The sequence below is a fragment of the Dromiciops gliroides genome, chromosome 2 (genome assembly GCF_019393635.1).
Source record: "Dromiciops gliroides isolate mDroGli1 chromosome 2, mDroGli1.pri, whole genome shotgun sequence".
Classification (NCBI taxonomy): Eukaryota; Metazoa; Chordata; class Mammalia; order Microbiotheria; family Microbiotheriidae; genus Dromiciops; species Dromiciops gliroides.
The window spans coordinates 419,471,802-419,493,010 of NC_057862.1; the positions used below are offsets into that span (position 1 = coordinate 419,471,802).

The 21,209-nt window shown below is 35.4% G+C and overlaps 2 protein-coding genes across 2 annotated transcripts; both read right to left on the reverse strand.

Annotated features, from left to right (window-relative positions):
• Nucleotides 1-461: 461 nt before the first annotated feature.
• LOC122739009 (olfactory receptor 2D2-like) lies at nt 462-1,397 on the reverse strand. The gene has a single exon (XM_043980875.1). It carries the CDS (start codon nt 1,395-1,397, stop codon nt 462-464), a length of 936 nt encoding a protein of 311 aa, XP_043836810.1.
• An 18,408-nt stretch (nt 1,398-19,805) lies between these two features.
• LOC122743523 (olfactory receptor 2D2-like) lies at nt 19,806-20,741 on the reverse strand. The gene has a single exon (XM_043988509.1). It carries the CDS (start codon nt 20,739-20,741, stop codon nt 19,806-19,808), a length of 936 nt encoding a protein of 311 aa, XP_043844444.1.
• Between the last annotated feature and the right edge of the window lie 468 nt (nt 20,742-21,209).

Sequence of the window (21,209 nt, forward strand, 5' to 3'; positions counted from 1 at the left end):
ACAGACCACTATACATTAATGATTGTCTAAGATCAGGTTAGATTGTAATTTCTTTCTTTTTTTGAGGGCCCATTAGCTTTTCAAATGTCTCCATCTTTCAGAGATTTCAGAGAATCTTCACAAGATATATTGCTCTGTCCCCCTAAAATCTAGTGCAGAATGTCCAGGAGATATGATAACTTTACATTAATAAGACCAATCCCTAAGTATTTCATATTAGTGTACATCCACCTAATTGACTAGAGTGATAGACGGATCATCTCATTCCTGAGTCAAATTTCAAGTATACAATACACAAATAATCTATGTACATTTATGGAGCATTATTAACATGCTTTTTCCACCACCAATTATGAGGGAAAATACATTTTCTCCATGGGGAAGGACAGTGGTGGTGCTGATCATAATACAACAAATTTTGGAACAGAAAGACATTCATGTATTCAACTATATTGTGAGGCTCAGGGTCTGCAAAATTTTCCTCTGTTGGCTGCATTCCCCAGTGCCCTCTTCACATCCTTATTCCGCAGGCTGTAGATAAGGGGGTTAAGCATAGGGTTTACCACAGAATAAAACACAGACACCAGTTTCCCCTGCTCCTTAGAAGACTTGGGTGTCATATAAGTCATGATTCCTGATCCATAAAAAAGGATAACCACAAGAAGGTGGGAGCCACAGGTAGAAAATGCCTTGAGCCTTCCTGAGCTTGTCTTCATCCTGATGATAGTCACTATGATAGAGCCATAGGAGACCAGGATCAGGGACACAGGTGCAAGAAGAATCACAACTCCCATGAGGAAAATGGCCATCTGTGTGCTATGAGTATTTCCAGATGATACAGCCAAGATTGCTGGGGCCTCACAAAAGAAATGAGCAATCCTATTATCTCCTTGGTAGGGTAGGTGTAGTGTGAATGTAGTGTCCACAATGGAGACTAGAAAACCACTGGTCCAACACCCCAAGGCCAAGAGGCAACACAACCTCCCTGTCATGATGAGAGGGTAATGCATAGGGTCACAGATTGCCAAGTACCTGTCATAGGACATCACAGCTAACAGGGCACACTGTGTACATCCAAAAATGAGAAAGAGAAGAAGCTGAGCTGCACATCCTATGAAGGAAATTATTTTCCTCTTGGACAGCATGTGGACTAGGGCTTGGGGAACAATGTTGGTAGAGAAGAAGAGATCAGCTGTGGACAAATTGCACAGAAAAAAGTACATGGGTGTATGGAGATTGGTGTCAGTAAGCACCAGAGAGATGAGGAGCAAGTTTCCAAGAACAGTAACTAAGTAGACCCCCAACACCAATACAAAAAGCAGTAGCTGAGTTTGAGGGTCCTCAGAAAGTCCCAGAAGGATAAATTCTGTTACTCTGGTCTGGTTCATCTGGCTCATGTTTGATCTTTTTATCTCTTTAGGAGGGATTCAATAATTTCATTTGGAGAAATAACTGGTCTAGAAAAATCAAGGGAAATAATGAAAAGGGTAGGAATGAAGGTATAATATTTATTTTGGATCTCAAATTATGTTATAAAACAGCAGTAATAATAGCCATTTAATATTGGTTTAAAGATAGAGAAGTAAATCAATGAAACAGTCTAGACAAGGGAGAATCAGAAACAAGCCATTTAATATTGGTTTAAAGATAGAGAAGTAAATCGATGAAACAGTCTAGACAAGGGAGAATCAGAAACAATCTAATTCAATAACCCAAGGTACAATACACCACAAAACATAAATTACTTTGTAAAGTACTCCTTACTTTACAAAAACCATTGGAAAAGTAATATGCCACAAATGAGATTCAGGCCACCATGTTATGTCATATTCTACAATGAATTTAAAATGGGCATACGACCTTTGTAGTTAAGATCATACCAAATATTTATTGGGTTTTTTTTGGTTTTTGCAGGGCAATGGGGGTTAAGTGACTTGCCCAGGGTCACACAGCTAGCAAGCGTCAAGTATCTGAGGCCAGATTTGAACTCAGGTACTCCTGAATCTAGGACCAGTGCTTTATCCACTGAGCCATCTAGCTGCCCCCATACCAAATATTTAGAAGAAAAGCAGATAATACTGAGAGGAGCAGAACAAGGAGAACGTTGTACACAGTAACAACAACATTGTATGATGAACAACTGTGATAGATGTGGATCTTCTCAGCAGTGCAATGATCCAAAACAATTTCAAAGAACTCATGATAGAAATGTTCTCAACATCCAGAAAAAAGAACTTTGGATTATGAATGCAGATTGAACCATACTGTTGATACTTTTGGGCTGTTTTCTTTTTAATTCTCTTTTGAGGTTTTTCCCTTGTGCTCTGATTCTTCTTTCACAATATAACTAATGCAGAAATATGTTTAATTTGATTGTACATATATAACCTATATCAGATTGCTTTCTGTCATGGGGAGGGGGAGGGAAGGGAGGGTGAGAGAAAAATTTGGAGCTAAAAATTCTATGAAAAGAAATGTTGAAAACTATCCTTACATGTAACTGGAAAATAATAAAACACTTTTATTTAAAAAAAGAAAAGCAGGGGGCAGCTAGGTGGTGCAGTGGATAAAGCACCAGACCTGGATTCAGGAGGGTCTGAGTTCAAATCCGGCCTCAGACACTTGACACTTACTAGCTGTGTAACCCTGGGCAAGTTGCTTATCCCTCATTGCCCCGCAAAAAAAAAAAAAAATCACTGAATAGAAGTAGTATTTTATGGTTTTGCCCTTAGGAAGGGAGGAGGAGGAGGACTACAAGGAGCCAATAGAAATGTTATGTAAGTTTGTAACCTGTTAAATGACATAATCTCTGCATTGGAAGGGACCTTATAGATGATCTGGTTGAACTTCCCTTCACTCATTAAGTGCTCTGCTGTTAGGTGTTTAATGAATACTTCGAAGGACAAGGAAAATAAATTCCATTTTTGGACATTTCAAACAGAAAATATTACCTTCTGTTGAGATGAAATCTCCCACTCTGTAATTTTTCTAACATTTTTCTTAGTACTGTCCTCTGGATCATCATAGAATGAATGTAACCTCTCTGCCACATGAAACCTTCCACATATTTGAAGACAATTCCCATGTCCTCTCTAAGCTTCTCTTTTATAGACTAAGCCTTTTACTCTTATTTATATTACGTACTTCCCAGACACTTCATCAATCTGTTCACCTTCCTCAACATGTATTCCCTTTCGAAAATGTTTAATTTAAAATTTGGAGTCAAGAACTGACCACATAAATCTCTAAGTAGTCTAACCACCACAGAGTTGAATAGAACCATTAGCTTCTGTAATCAGGAATGAAATTGTACTTTCCTTATTCAAACCAAAGTTGAATTAGCTTTTTGGTAATCACATAACACTTGTCTCATACTGACTGAGATATTAATTAAAGTCTTCAAATGTTTTTCACAGAAATATATGGTATTTACACCTATTTCAATGTTTAATTATGTAGATGATTTTATTTATTACCAAGATTTGAGACTTGTGGGTTAGCCATGCTTTTATCTTGTTTCATTTTGGTTTTCCCCCTGGACAGTACTGAAAAGCCTATAGAGAAATATCATGAATCAAAGTATTATTAACACTATCAGGCCATTGTAAAGAATTTTGAGATACTCTCTGGGAGTGTATTTTATTCCCTCCCTGAACCAAATCTGATGAGAGTAAGGTTACAACAATGCTCACCCCTCCCTTCTTTCCCTCTATTGTAATGGGTTCTTTTTGTGCCTCTTCATAGAGATACTCTCAAAGAAAACTATAAACATTGATAGATATGTGGATATCTGGGATGGATCATAAATTCACATCATAACTTAGAACTTTGGTTCACTTCTCATAATATTCAAAGATTCATCCTATCAGAAACATCATGAGGAGATATCATGTGACCATAAATAAATCACTTGGCGGGGAGCCGGCTGGCAAAGTGGATAAAGTACCAGCCCTGAATTCAGGAGGAACTGAGTTCAAATCCAGCCTCAGACACTTGACACTTACTAGCTGTGTGACTCTGGGTAAGTCACTTAACCCTCATTGCCCTAAAACAAACAAACAAAAACCAAAAAGACACTAAATATCTCTTATTGCTTCATAATAAATGGAAATAGTGTCAAGCTTGCAGAAGGCCTTTTTATTTTATCTATGTCAACTGCACTTTCTTTATGAGTTTCTTTATTAAGGAACAGGGGCCCTGTTTATTTGCTCAGTGAGGAGTGGAATAGCCAGTGGAGAGAACAGTAATCATATTCTGCATTATTTGGAACGTTATATAGAACAGTAGGCTGGAAAAGACAGTTATGTCAAATTCATTCCCTGGATTTATTGCTCTATTCCCTGATAAAATTGTTAATATTTAACCAACCATTTCACCATGTGATTCATTTGGTTGTCATTTCAGCTATACTAACTGTCTAGTTTCTTTTAATATTTGATTTCCTCCAACTCATTTATCACCACTGACCTTTTCCAGACATTCTCAGTTGATAACATGGTTTTCTACTGGGGTTTGTATCATACTTCCTTTGTTTGGACTGTGCCAGTGATTTCACCAGAGCAGAGGGTTCCTGGCAAATTAGCACCTTGTTTTCAACTTAGAGAATTGTTTGGGGGCTATTAGAGCTTAAATGATTCCCAATAAGTACTTTCTGTCTCATAACATATCCAGAGATCCTGTGATGATAGTTTTCTTCATATTCCTCAAACAAGACTCTCCATCTCCCAGCTCTAAGCATTTTTACTGACTGTCCCCCATTGCCTACAATGCTCTCCTCCTTCATTTCTTCCTTGTAATTTCCCTGGCTTCCTCAAGTATCAGCAACCATTTTAACTTCTACAGAAAGCTTTTGCTGATTCCTACTTAATTCTAGACCTTCCCCTCTGTTGATTATTTCCAACTGATCATGTAAATAGCTTGTTAGTACACAATTACTTGCATATTTTCTGCCCCATTAGACTATAAGCTCTTTGAGAATAAGGATGGTCTTTTCCCTTTCTTTGCATCCCTAGCACATAACAGAAGAGTTTAATAAATATTTATTAACTGATTGCCACTAATAAAAATGAGATTAGACTGTCAGGACTTGTTCTTGATAAAGCTCTGTTAGCTCTTATTGTTTACTGCTTATCTTTCTAAGTACTTACAAGCAACCCCTTTAATAAGATCTATACACACTTTTTTTTGGTAGAGTCACAGAGATCCCTAGTCAGAGAAGTAGCTTCAGGGTGGGAACCAAATAGAGGCTTCATTTCTTTACAACACGACCTCTCTTGTTCTACTTTTTAAAGACAAAAATCAGTCAGAATAAGCCCTCAAAGAGGATTCTCAGAATTTACCACACTAGGTTCCTTAATAGAGATGTGCTTAAATGTTCTAAGTAAAAACTGTGATGTTAAGGGCTATCTACAAGTGTTCAGGGTTAAGGGAATAAGAAATTTCGTTGTGAGGCAAAAATTGTTATTTCCCTGATACAAATGGTTCTTAATCCTTCACTTATCTCAGAGCTTGCGAATAGAGAGTGACCAACTAGGCAAGAAATACTGCATTTCTCCTTATTTTCCTTTTATAGAGACAGGTAGATTAATATAAGATAGAACAATTATGACTTCTACAGATTAATATGAGACATATCAACTGATCAAAGACGTAGATGTAGAGTTGGAAGTGACTTCATATTATATTTAGTTCAATACCCTCATTATACAATGCCAATAACCCCTATATCAAAGGAATTCTTCCTTTCATTTCAATTATCATCTAAATAATATTGATTCCCTGTCAGTTACTGAGTAGTATGTTTTGGTTATAGGGAATAAAAGTCCTTTTTGGACTATGTATATATACTGTCAAGAGTAGAATATTGGGATATCAAACTCCATGCACAGGAGATCTTGAAATAAAAGGAAATATTCAGGATCAAACTCCCCTTTTCAAGAGTCCCTTTTCCATCCTAAACCTCACTTTCTCACCTGGAAGGCAAAAAAGAGCAGGAATAAATCTCATATCCAGTGAAGAGACTTCAAATGAGGAACATAGAACAGACGAATAAGGAGTAGCCACTGGGTAAAATGGAAACCACAGAGATCTTGTCCAGAAGGCAGAGAACACATTTTCAATCATAAAAGTTCCAGAAAGAGAGAAGGAAGGAAAATTGGGTGAGAAGTGAGAAGTGGCTAAATTGGCTGAATCAGTCTTTCTCAGCATGAAGTCTCCTTGGTGGTTTAGAGGAATTACCTTTCAAATAAAGTTTGATTCTTTGAGGGCAGTCTCAATTTAATGGGTGATGGTGTGATTTTGTCTCTGAGGCATATAATATGCTCTGGAGGATTTTTTTACTCATTAGAATAGACCTTATGCTATGTGTTTCTTTTCTAAGTTGTTCTCAGGTGGTATAGCAAGAAGGGAATTCTAGTACAGCTTCAAGTAAGAAGCTACATCTTCAACCACAAATTATCAAACTTCTCTCTCCTCCCATTCCCCATATTCTTTAGTCAAAGTATGCATGAGAAGGTACTTGAGGGATCAAGTATGGGGCCTACTCATTTTTGCCATGATACAGAAATCTGCTTATAAATGTGTGAGAACAGGTGGATTCAAGATCATATTTTCCAATGTTAGTTTTACTGACAAAAAAGCCAGTGCATCATATTGACTGATGGGATTCTATTATCTTGATGTTTTGGTGACATTTAGATATTTGAAACCACAAATTCAAATCAGAGGATCAGAATTGTGTTTCAGAAATCACTTAATTCAACACAAAACATGAATCCTGTCTAAAAAATTCCTGACAAGTGGTCATCAGGCTTTTTAAAAAAAGACATCCAGAGATAAGAAATATGCTACACATCTCACTTCAGCTTATTGTATTTTTGAAAGACTATAACGTGAAAAAGTGTTTTTTTCTAAAAGTTGAAATGTACCTTCTTGTTACCTGTTTTTCCTAGTTATGTCTTCTATCAGAGTCACAACTAGCACAGATATACAGGGTTTCATCTTAAAGAACTTCATCCATGTAGCTTTATTTGAGGTGAGATGGATGACTTTGCACCTTTCTGATAGTTCTTCGCTGAACCACCCTAAAGCACAGTAATCCTTAAGATGCCAAGTCTATGATTTGTTGTATTCTCTTCATATTCCTGAATAGACATTTGTCTCCTCTCCCTTCCTGCAGAAACTTAGGCCAGTCCCTGAGGGATGGACCATCCACATTGCTGTAGCAATTGCAACCATGATCACACTGTCTTTTGTGCTTCTTCAGTCTCCCCCTTCTAGCTAAAGTTGCTCTAGGCATATCTCTAGCTAGTTACAGCCCTGCTCCCTGGTACCAAGCAGAACTAAAACCATCTTCCACAAAACCACTATTCAAACATCTGAAGACATATATAATGACCCCCAGGTCTTCTCTTTTCCAGCATAAAAATTACCATGTGCTTTATTACTGCCAAACCCTGTGAATTTTCCTCATGTGAATCTTCAAAGGGATTATATTCCAAGAGTTCCTCCTCATACAGATTTTCAAGAGCTTTCAGTCCATTGTTATAATGACTAGAAGGATACTGGTTAGCTCTTTTCACCTTTAAACTTTATCTAGAGGCTCCTGCCTCTAAGATAGATTCGAAGGTGAGAAGAATATGGACTTTATCCTGTGAGCAAAATCTTGTGAAAGTTTCATTAATAAAAATATAGTACCCAGAGTGAGATAGGTGATAGACCCACCATCCCATGTGTATACCAAACCAGGATGATTTGAGTCCAATTTTGGGTATCATCTTTATTTTATATTTAAATTTCTTTTCAAATTACATGTAAAACCAATTTTAACTTTCAGTTTTTAAAATGTTGAGTTCCAAATCTCTCCCTCCTTCCTTTCCCCCTCCCTGAATGAATTAGATATAGATTATACATGTGCAGTAATGAAAAATATATTTCCATGTTAGTCATGTTGCAAAAAAAGAACACAGTCCAAAAAAGACAAAAGAAAGTTTTTAAAAGTATGCTTCTATTGGCATTCAGACTCCATCAGTTCTTTCTCTAGAAATTTGATAGCATTTTTTCATCATAAATCTTTTAGATTTGTCATGGATTATTGTATTGCTGAGAATAGCTAAGTCTTTCACAGTTGATCATTGCTGTCACTGTATGCAGTGTTCACTTTGTGTCAGTTCATGCAAGTCTGTCTAGGTTTTCCTGAAAGCATTCTTCTCATTATTTCTTATAGCACAATTGTATTCCATAATAATCACTGGTTATCATCTTTTTGAAGGAACATTATCCATTTCTTAGTTGTCCAAAAGAAAGTTATGAAGAGTGTAAGAAGTTTCTTAAGGGATTAGAAAACTAAAAACAGCTGTTAGTACAAATAACCTTTCAGAAGAAATACTAGAAAGAAAATTCATATTAACAAACATATATAGCTATAGATATGTAGATATACAGATATATATGTGCATGTGTGTGTTTATGTGTGTGTGTGGAGAGAGAGAGAATAAACTGTCCTTGTGAAGACCAGATCCATAGCCAATTTCCTGGTTTTACCTTTTTTGTTTTTAATATTTACTTTTATCAATCTATTTATAATATCTTAATTAAAAAAATAACCCTTCATATTCTCTTACCCAGAAAGCAATTGTTTGTAACTAAGAATAAAAAGAAAATATAGTGGGGGCAGCTAGGTGGCACAGTGGATAAAGCACTGGCCCTGGATTCAGGAGGACCTGAGTTCAAATCCGGCCTCGGACACTTGACATTTACTAGCTGTGTGACCCTATGCAAGTCACTTAACCCTCATTACCCTACACTTAACCCTCATTACCCTACAAAAAAAAATAAATGAATGAATGAATGAAATGAAATAAAAAAGAAAAGAAAACATAGTTTAGCAAAGCAACCAACACAACATGTGTCTGGCAGCATGTTTTGCTATCTGTGAAAATAAGGAGAAAAGGTGTTTTTTTTTTAAACTTATTCTTAAGAGCCTGGCTCTTAAAACTTGGTCATTATGGCTACAAAGCCTTCAATTTCTTTTTGTTTTGCTATTTTCCTTTCCAATTCCATTGTTAAAGTTATTGTGTATATTTGCTTTGGTTTACTTGACTTTGCATCAGTTCTAAAGACTTTTCTCATTCTTTTTTGAATTAATATTTATTGTTGTCTACCACATATATATAATCATATTCCATTATATTAATGTGCTAAGTTATTTGATTCCCCAATTGATGAGTATCTACCTTGTTTCCACAGTTTTGAAACAACAAAAAGTAACATTATGAATATTTTGATGCACAATGAGATTTTTCTTTCTCTGAACAAATAAAGTAATGTTTGCCAAAAACATTTAGCACAATGCCTGCCTCATAGTATCATATAAATGGTTATTCCTTTCATCTACTCTGCTTGGTATATATACCTACTTTCAGTATCTCTGGATTAAAGACTATGGGCATTTTAGTCACTCTCTTAGCACATCATGCTTCATATCTGTATATTTTCAGAAATACTGCCATTTGAAAAGTCTGAAAAGTGATCACACCAACATTACCATTATTCTTGAGAGAGCATGAAAGTGGAATGTTATGGTTCCCCTCATCATTCCTGTGACAGCCTAGGGGGAAAAATCCTTCCCTGATTACCATTTTTCTATATGAATTTTCTCTCTCTATTAGAATCTAACATTTTGAGAGTAATGACTTTTTTTTTATTTTGGTCTTTGTACTTTCCAGTGCCTGGCATAGTGCTATAGCAGATTCTAAATAAATGCTCATTCATTCACAATTCCAAATTTTTTTCCAGTATGGTTGGACAAATTCACAGCTCTAGCTATAGTATATTTATGCACCTAGCTTTTCACAGTACCTCCAATATTTCCTTCTTTTCTTACCAATTTTCTGTGTGTGAAGTAAAACCAGAATAGGTGTTATTGAAATTCCTATAAATATATTGGAAGAATTTTTTACATAGTTGTTAAAATTTTGAAATTTTTGAATAAATGTTTGTTCATATCTTTTTGTGTGGGGGGGGGGGCAATGGAGGTTAAGTGACTTGCCCAGGGTCACACAGCTAGTAAGTGTCAAGTGTCTGAGGCCAGATTTGAACTCAGGTACTCCTGAATCCAGAGCCAGTGCTTTATCCACTGCACCACCTAGCTGCCCCCATATCTTTTCATTATAGTTGAGAATGTCTCTTGGTCCTATATGTGAGTCTGCTTTATATCTTAGATACCAAACCCTTTCCAGGGATATATAATGTAAAGATGTCTTAGCAGTTGTCAACTTCCATTATTATATTAGTTGAGTTTATTTTATTCAAAAGCCTTTCAATTTCATGTAATTAAAATTATCTATTTTATCTTTTGTAATTGCTTTTATACCTTATCTTGTTAAGTACTTTATATCTACTTCTATCTCTATCAGCACAGATATATACATACACACATAAACATATACATGTGGACATACACATATAGTGACTTGCAGGAGATAGCTTGCATCAGATTGCAAGAACTAATTGTAAAATTTTCAGTGTTGTAAACCTTTAAACCTAGGAAATTGGTTTAAAAAAAACTGATTCATAATCAGGGTTTGGTCTATTGTTTTAGTGATTATCTGACCTTAAGAAAGTGATGTAGAAAATGTTAATAATACAGATTAAACATAAAAATGTCTTAATCATACACACATACACAGATGTGTGTGTAGTCCTGAGAGCTTGTTTGTTAAGTATTTACCAGTATATGCTTGTGTGTATGTTCATTTGTGAAGGCAACATCTAGTTTTCTTTTCATTTGTGGGGAGGGACTAGGGGTAGTGGTTATGTTTAATACTAAAGCCATAAATGTTAGTCTAAAACTAATTTCTACCAATTTGCTTTCCAATTTTCCTAGTAGTTCTTGTTAGAGAATTTAACTCCTCAAGTAATTTATGTTCTCAGATTATTGAACACTAGAAAATTTAATTCAAATATTTCTAATTCCTCTTGCTATAATTTGTTCCATCCATGTGTTTTTGTAATTTTCATCAATACCACTTTTGATAATTATTGTTCTAGAATATAAATCAAAGATTGCAAATACTACCCCTTTTCATTCCTTCTTTTACCCATTTTTTTCTTGAAATTCTAGAATTTTTGTTTCTCTGAGTTAATTTTGTATTATTTTGTCTACTCCATTAGTAGCTTGGCATAACATTAAGTTCATAATTCATGTTGTGCAGTTTCATCAGTTTTATTATGTTGATATTTTATGATTTTATTTATATAAAGCTCATATCACTGGATATTTTGACTCACAGATTTCTTTTTTCTTTTTAGAAATTTTGAAAGGGACCTCCATTTCTATAATTTCTACTTAGATTTTAATATTGCTAAATAGAAATATTGTTGATTTTTATGGATTTATTTTGTATCCTACTACTTTAATGAATATATTAAATATTTATTGCATGAAATTGGAAAGCTTTTACAAATAAAAAATACAGCTAGAGTAAAAAGATAAGCTGCATTTTAATTTATTGTAAGTTTCAGTATTGCAACTCTATTTGACAAAGCTCTGGATGTGGAGTAATGAAGATTTGCAATCAAATTTTTAATTTTTCACTAACTAGCCATGGTATCCCAAAATAAGGTTAATAATGAACTGATGCCTACCCTAAGATCAGAAAGTTATCTCTATACCAACTCCCACCATACCATAAGCATCAAGGTTACAATAGCTGACTTGACCCATAGAATATCAAGAAAACCCAATGCCACACCATAGTCTTCCCTTCCTCTCCAGTTCCTTGGAGAAGTTTGCTGGGCCCTCAGTGGCCAATGGCCCAGAAGTGCTCTGTGGATTTAGGAATAGATGGAATGAGGCAAGAATGTATCTAGGCTAAAATATCACTCAATGCCATCCTCATTCCAGAGTCTCTGAGACCTAAACTAATGATAGAAATCATCTCTGGGTACCAGTGTGACAGTTCTCTAAATTGCTGGGTCAGAAAACTGAGAAACAGAGAAAAAGAGACAGACCACTGTGTATATGTTTTGGGGTTGAGACTGGTTTGCTATGTAGCACTCCACTAAGTCTGAGGGGAAAAGTCACAGCATTCCCCTTGGCCAGTTATATTATGCCCCAAGTAACTTGGGGTAGATATCTAGGCTAGTGGACTGTGAATTGCCTAGATTGGGAGGAGACTGAGACACTTTGAGATTCAGCACTCAGGAAAACAACCAGCAGAGGAGAAAAAGTTAGAAAGTAAGCAATAGAAAAAAAATAAGGAAAGAAGCCTGAAATTGCCAAAGATCTCAGAAAAAAAGAAAACTCAAAGATTTTGAACATAAACAAATAAATCATAGGAAATGTGGTCTTCAGATGTAGTAAACATGTTCATGCATCTGTGAATAAATAATGAAAAACAAAGGAAAATAATCTAATACTTGAGACAAAGGACCCTGTGGAATTTGAGGAAAACATAGAACCACAACAAATAGTTTATGAGAGGCTTAAAAATGAAAGGTAATTGCAAAAGAAGAATTTAAGTCTTGCATAGCAAACATAATGGGTAGAATAGGAAAACTTGAATCTGTGATGGAAAACTTCATGAAAGAAACAGAAGAGAGAATAAGAAATTGGGAATGTAAATACACAGAATCACAGGAAAATCTAGAAAAAACAAAACCATTATCATTAAAAGAAAATATGCTTTCTATCTAATCAAAATATGCTGATCTCAAAGATAGGATAGATACAAACAATCTAAAGATTATAGGTTTCCCAAAAGAACAAAAGAAAAATAAAAAATAAAGAAACTGAAGACAATATAAATAATACATTGAAATTTTCAAAAAATTCTAAACACAGAAAATCAAATACAATTGAAAGAAATCATAGATTGTCTCCAGAAAAATAAAGTTGAAACTCTGTAAGACACATCATAGTAGGTTACAAAATTAGGAATGTATTTATTTTAAAAAACATTTTTATTTAGAATTTTCTCCATTACATGAAAAAAGAAATAAAAAAACACTTTTTCACATTGATTTTTTTAATACTTTGTGTTCTAAATTTTCTTCCTCCCTCCCTCCTCAACCCTCCCTATGAAATCAAGCAATTCAATATAAGGCATACATGTGCAGTTATGCAAAACATCTTCACATTAGTCAGGTTGTGAAAGAAAATAGACAGAAATAACTTTAGAAAGAGAAGGTAACAAAATTTATTTCAATCTGTATTCAGATACTATCAGTTCTTCCTCTGTTGATGGTTTGCATTTCCCATAGTTCCTTCTGATATCCTGCTCATCATGTCTTTCACAGTTATTATTGCTAACTGTATTACCTTCCATCCTATTCCCTCTCCTTGATATTTACTCTATTTTTTATCTTCCTTCACCCTATCCCTCCTAGAAAGTGTTTTGCTGTTTACTGCCCCCTCCCCTAATCTGCCCTCCCTTCCTTTGCCTTTCCCCCCTTATCCCTTTCCCTTTCCACTTTCTCTCAGGGCAAAATATATTATTATACCCACTTGAGTGTGTATGTTATTCCCTCTTTGAGCCAATTCTGATGAAAGTAAGATTCACTCACTCCCCCGCTCCTTCCCCATATTCCCCTCCACTCCATAAGCTTTTTCTTGTTTCTTTTATGTGAGCTACTTTTCCCCAGTCCACCTTTCCCTTTCCCTTTCTTCCAGTATTTTTCTCTTACCCCTTAACTTTATTTTAAAGATGTCATAATGGGTCAGCTAGGTGACACAGTGGACAAAGCACCAGCCCTGGACCCAGGAGGCCCTGAGCCCAAATCTGGCCCCAGACATAAACCACCCCACCCTGCCTGCCTCACAAAAAACAAGAATAAACAAAAAATAAATGCTTTACAGATATGATCCCTTCATATTCAATTCACACCTGTGCCCTCTGTCTAAATATATTCCTTTCAGCTGCCCTAATACTGAGAACATTCTTATGAGTTAGAAGTATTATCTTCCCATGTAGGAATGTAAACAGTTTAACCTTTTAATATACCTCACAATTTCTTTACCTTTTTATGCTTCTCTAGGGTCTCATATTTGCAAGTCAAATTTTCTATTCAGTTCAGGTCTTTTCCTCACAAATACCTGAAAGTCCTCTTTTTCATTGTACCAGTTTTTCCCCTGAAAGATTATACTGTTTTGCTGGATAGGTGATTTTTGGTTATAGTCCCAGTTCCTTTCCCCTTCTTCAGAATATCATATTCCATGTCCCCTGGTCCTTTAATATAGATGCTGCTAGATCTTGTGTTATCCATACTGTAGCTCCATAGTATTTGAATTCCTTTTTCCTAGCTGCTTGCAATATTTTCTCCTTGATCTGGGAGCTCTGGAATTTGGCTATAATATTCCTGGAAGTTTTTCTTTTGGGATCTCTTTCAGGAGGTGATCGGTGGATTCTTTCAATTTCTATTTTACTTTCTGCTTTTAGAATGTCAGGTCAATTTTCCCTGACAGTTTCTTGGAAGATGATGTCTAAACTCTTATTTTGATCATCTTTTTCAGGTAGACCAATGATTTTCAAATTATCTCTCCTGGATCTATTTTCCAGGTCAGCTGTTTTGCCAAGGAGATATTTATTTTTTAAAAAATTTCTTTCCCCCCCCCTTTTTTGTAGGGCAACGAGGGTTAAGTGACTTTTCTAAGGTCACACAGCTAGTAAGTGTCAAGTGTCTGAAGCCAGATTTGAACTCAGGTACTACTGAATCCAGGGTTGGTGCTTTATCCACTGGGCCACCTAGCTGCCCCAAGATATTTCATATTGCCCTCTATTTTTTTTTATTCATTTGGATTTGCTTTACTGTGTCTTGGTTTCTCATAAAGTCACTAGTTTCCATTTGTTCAATCCTAATTCTTAGGCAATAATTTTCTTCAGAGAGATTTTGTATCTCCTTTTCCATTTGGCTTTTCAAACTGTTGATTTTTTTCATGACTCTCCTGCATCACTCTCATTTCTCTTTCCATTCTTTCCTTCACCTCTCTAAATCTTCTCCTACTTTCTCTTCAAAGTTCCTTTTGAGTCCTTCCACAGCCTGAGACCAATTCATGTTTTTCTTAGAAGCTTTGTATGTTGGAGATTTGACTTTGTTATTATCTTCTTCTGAGGGTGTATTCTGGTCTACCTTTCCCCCAATGAAGCTTTATATGGTCAACTGTTTTATCTGCCTACTCACTTTGACCCAGAAGCAGATGTCTGATTGAAATCTGATTTTCTATGGTCAGAATCTTGGTGTGCCTGTGCCTCTCCCCTACTGGGCTGCTGCCACTCAAGTCAGCCCATTGTTTCAGAACATGGGTGGCCTGCCCCAACTCCAGCAGAGACCATAGCCGTTTCAACCCAGCCAACCACCAGACCCCCTCACCAGTCCACAAGCTGAGCCTCAGAAGAAGCCTCTGGTGCAGAAGACTCAGAGGCTCTGAAGGTGTAGTCTGTCCCGGGCTAGGTCTGCACCAAAGTCTTCTCTCACCCCGAACAGCAGGTGATCTCAGTCACCTAATTAAGCTGTCTTTGGCTGGAAAATAGTCTCACTCAGTTCTTTTGTGTGTTAGTCTGCTCCTGGATTTGTCTTGTGGCATTATTTTTAGAGTGTGTGGACGGGTTTGTCAGGAGCTTGGGGAAGTCACAGGCTTTCATCCACCATCTTGGCTCTGCTCCATCAAGAATGTATTTAGAGGGTCAATGTTCTCTCTGTCAAATTCAGGAATTATCATTGTTGTGAGGTAAAGGACAGTGGAAAAAAAGAATCTGGGGGAGGAGGGGCAATTTCTACAAGGCAGTGGCAGAAACTGCCTAGAAAGAAGATCTCAAAATGGATACCTTGGAATTTTTGATTCCATGACAAATGCAGAGAATAGAGAGGGACAAGATAATGATAGGGAAAGTGGGGGATGATTGTCTACCATAAAAAGAGAGGACAGATAATGAAGAGAGTGGGAGAAGTCATCTCTGAAAAAGGGCAAAAAACAAAATGTAAAATAAACTAATGAACAGGACTAGTTGAAGGGGAAGAGAGGAAAAGGGAATCTACTTGACTGAGAGGATAAAAAGGGAAAAATTAAATAATCAGTTAAAAGAATGAAATAAAAGGGATTAATTTTTTTAAAAAGGATGTAAACAAGCAGTTCTTAAAAGAACTGTAAACCACAATGAGACAACATATCAAAATTTATGGGATGCAGCCAAAGCAGAACTTAGGTGAAAATTTATATATCTAATTGCTTACAGCAATAAAATAGGGGGGAAAAAGCAGATCAATAAATTGGGCAACAAAAAAAAATACTAGAAAATGAACAAAATAAAAATCTCCAATTAAACACCAAATTAGAAATCCTGAAAATCAAAAGAGAGATTAATAAAATTGAAAGTAAGCAAATCATTGAATTAATAAATATAACTAGAAGCTGCATTTATAAAAAACAATAAAAAAGATAAACCATTGGTTAATTTGATTTTAAAAAGTAAAGAAAACCAAATTACTAGGATCAAAATTGAAAGGGTGAACTCACCACCAATGAAGAAGAAATTAAGACAATTATTTGTAGCTATTTTTCCCAGTTATATGCAAATAAATTTGACAATCTAAGTGAAGTGGATGAAGATCTACAAAAATAAAAATTACCACAATTAACAGAGAAAGAAATAAAACACGTAAATTACCCAATCTTAGGGGAAAAAAAATTGAACAAGCCATCAATGAACTTCCTAAGAAAAATACCAAAGTGCCAAATGGATTCACAAGTGAATGCTACCAAACATTTAAAGAACAATTAATCCCAATACTATATAAACTATTTGGAAAAAATAGGTGAAGAAAGGGTCCTAACAAATTCCTTTTATGACACAAACATGGTGCTGATACCCAAACCAGGAACAGCCAACACAGAGAAAGAAAATTATAGACCAATTTCCCTAATGACTACTGATACAAAAATTTTAAATAAAATATTAGCAAAGAGATTACAGCAACATATCACAATACACTATGCCATATAACATACAACATACACTATGACAAGCTGGGGTTTATACCACAAAATTATCTGACAAAAACTACTGGGAAAACTAAAAATAGCATGACTGGTTTAATATTAGGAAAACTATAAGCATATTGACCATATTAATAACAAAACCAACAGAAATCATATGATTATTGGAATAGATACAGAAAAGGCATTTGACAAAATACAGCACCATTCCTATTAAAAACACAAGAGCATAGGAATAAATGGAGCTTACCTTAAAATGATAAGTAATATTTATCTAAAACCAACAATGAGCATTATCTGTAATAGGAATAAGCCAGAAGCCTTCCCAATACAATCAGAGGTGAAGCAAGAATGTCCACTATCACTTCATTTATTATTATTTTACTAGAAATGTTAGCTATAGCAATAAGAGAAGAAAAAGAAATTAAAGGAATTAGAATAGGTAATGAGGAAATAAAACTATCACTCTTTGCAGATGATATGATGTTATACTTAGAAAATCCTAGCAAATCAACTAAAAAACTACTTGAAATAATTAAAAACTTTAGCAAAGTTTCAAGATACAAAATAAACCCACATAAATCATTAGCATTTCTATCTATGACCAACAAAGCCCAGCAATAAGAGATATAAAATCCATTTAAAATAACTGTAGACAGTATAAAATACTTGGAAATCCACTTGCCAAGAAAAACCCAGGAACTATATGCACACAACTATAAAACACTTTTCACACAAATAATGTCAGATATAAACAATTAAAAATATTAATTGCCCATGGGTAGATTGACCAATGTAGTAAAAATGACAATTATGCCTAAATTAATCTATTTTTAAGTGCCATACAAAACTATCAAAAAATTATCAATCTACAAAAATATAACAAAATTCATCTGGAAAATAAAACAATGCATAACCTTTGATCCAGCAATACTACAGCTATGTCTATATTCCAAAGACACTCAAGAAAGGGAAAGGGATATATTTGTAAAATATATATATATATAACAGTTCTTTTTGTGGTGACTAAGAAATCAGAGGAATCAAAGGGATCCCCAACAATTGGGTAATAGCTAAACAAGCTGTGGTACATGATGTTAATGGAATATTATTGTGCTATAAGAAACAACAAGCAGGATGATTTCCAGAAAGGTTTGGAAAAATTTATATGAACTGATGTATAGTGAAGTGAGCAGATCCAGTTGAATGTTGTACACAGTAACAGCAATATTTTTCAATTAAGAACTGTGACTTATGTAGTTATTCTCAGCAATACAATGCTCCAAATTAATCCAAAAGGACTAATTATGAAGCATACTATCTGCCTTCAGAGAAAGAACTGATATTGATTGACTACAGGCTGAAGCATACTATTTTTCACTTTCTTTATTCCATTTTTTAATTTGAATCTTCTTGTACAAAATTATTAATATGAAAATATTTTACATAATTTCACATATATAACCTATATTCTATTGCTTACCATCTCAGGAAGAGATAGAATTTGAAACTCTAAACATTAAATTAAAATGTTAAAAAATAAAAAAGAATTCCAATCCATTAACACCCACATGAAAGATGGTTAACAATCACTAATAAAAAGAAAAATCAAAATCAAAACAACTCATGTTTAATCTCACATCCATCCAATTGGCAAAAAAAAAAGTGATAACAGTCAACACTGGAGGGACAATGGAAAGTATCTGTAACATACTTTACTTCCCTATTCCCGTAATTGGTATGACTTTTAATGCCTACATTTTATAAATATTCTTTTTATAATGTCACATTTAATAAAGAATGTAGTGTTCTAGGTATGGTCTTATGAAAAAAGCACTATAACTCAGGGTTGTTCAAAAGCCAATTATTAAAATTACAGTGTGAACATTCATACCTCAAAATCAGGGCTTACTTTTTTTGTTTCATTCATTATCTAGATTTAAGAAAAGGATAGAGAAAATATTAATAATTCAGATTAAACTTAAAACTTTTTTGAATACTTTTTTTCTGGAGAGTTGACTTTTAAATATTTACTCCTGCTGCAACCTTACTCATCTTGAGCACTATACTTCTACTAATAATAGCCTAAGATAAGAACAATGAGTCAGTATGGCATATTGGATACCTAGCAGACCTCATGGTCAGGAAAACATGTGTTCAACTTCCATGTGGCTTTGTGATCTGATCAAATTATTTTCCCTACTCCAATCCCTCCCAGTGCCACAGAACATCAAGTCCCTAGGCTTATACACTTTATAATAATTGCTGACCTTCATTAGTAAAAAGAATAACCTTCATGGTATTCCTCATACCAGTAAAATCACAGGTTCAGGGTGAGGGGGGAAATGAGATTAGCTTTTTATTCATCTCAACAAATACATGTAATCATTCATAAGAATAAAAGCTATACCCCAATTGATAAATTGTCAAGAGACATGGTATAGATTTTTTTCCAACAGCTATGATAATTCCACTGATAAGCCTCTTCCTTGAGTCATTCATATTACCACTAAAATCTCCAAAGTAATAACGACATCATGACACACTTCCCCCCAAAGCTGGGATATATTTCCAATATAGAAACTTTATATACACACACACACACACACACACACACACACACACACACACACACACACACACACATATATATATATATATATATATATATATATATATATATATAGGTAAGGACCAATATAAGCATACATTCCCTATTATCTGTCCTAAGGGAAAGGCCACTTCTACCTGGGGTGAATACAACAAGCTTTGGAGGAGAGATATAAAGTTGCATAAAAGTATAGTGAGATAATCACAGCCTGAAGGGTTTTACCCCATTAACTGCACTCCTGAATGCTCTCTTCACATCCTTGTTCCTCAGGCTGTAGATGAGAGGGTTAAGCATAGGATTTATCACAGCATAGAACACAGACACCATCTTTCCTTGCTCCTTGGAAGACTTGGGTGTCATGTAGGTGATAATTGCTGACCCGTAAAAAAGAATAACTACAAGAAGATGGGTGCCACAAGTAGAGAATGCCTTAAGTCTCCCTGAGGTTGTCTTCATCTTAACAACAGTCACTATTATAGAGCCATAGGAGACCAGGATCAGGGACAAAGGTGCAAGAAGAATCACTACTCCCATGAGGAAAATGGCTGTCTCTGCCTTGTGAATGTCTCCAGATGCCAAAACCAGAAGGGCCGGGGCCTCACAAAAGAAATGAGCAATCTTATTGTCTCCTTGATAGGGGAGTTGTAATGTGAATGTAGTGTCCACTAAAGACACCAGAATGCCACTGGCCCAGCATGCCAAAGCCAAATGGCTACACACCTTCCATGTCATGATGATAGGGTAGTGCATGGGGTCACAGATTGCCAAGTACCGGTCATAGGACATCACAGATAATAGTGCACACTGTGTACATCCAAAAATAAGAAAAAGAAGAAGCTGAGCTGCACATCCTATGAAGGAAATGACCTTCTTCTTAGACAGCATATGGACTAGAGCTTGTGGCACAATGTTGGTGGAAAAGAATAGATCAGCAAGAGACAAGTTACATAAAAAAAAGTACATGGGTGTATGGAGCTGTGAGTCAATCAGAACCAGAGAGATGAGGAGCAGGTTTCCAAGCACAGTAACCAAGTAGACCCCCATGAATAATGGAAAGAGTAATAGCTGAGTCTGAGGTTCATCAGAAAGGCCCAGGAGTAGAAATTCTGTCACCCAGATTTGGTTGGTTTGGTTCATGCTCTGTCTTTGTACTTCTTTAGAAAGGAGTTAACAGATATTCAACGTGGAGATTCAGCCTACAAAATCACAGAATCTTAGTGTTAGAAGGGACCATAGAAATTATCTGTTCCACCCTCCTATCAACATCAGCTTCCCCGGTAGCTGTTCACTGAACATTTCCATTCACAAGTTGTACACTATCTCATGATGAAGACATTCCATTGTTGGGTAACTCTTTTAGGAAGTGTTCCATTCTACTGAGCTGAATTCTCCCAAGTTTTTCTTCTATATGTGCTCTTCTTTTTAGTGTTCCATTCAAATATATGGCTAAACTCAGAGTTTACATGCTATATGAGATCTCTATACTCATATACTCTATATGAGGTCTGAACACCAAAAAGTTCAGTGAAGCTATTAGCTACTTTGATTATTAATAAAATGTGTTGTTCAGTTGTTTTAGTCATGTCTGACTCTTTGTGACCCCAT

Excerpts from the sequence above, each read along its gene's own strand:
- LOC122743523 (XM_043988509.1), bottom strand. The coding sequence starts at position 20,741 with ATGAACCAAACCAACCAAATCTGGGTGACAGAATTTCTACTCCTGGGC.
- LOC122739009 (XM_043980875.1), bottom strand. The coding sequence starts at position 1,397 with ATGAGCCAGATGAACCAGACCAGAGTAACAGAATTTATCCTTCTGGGA.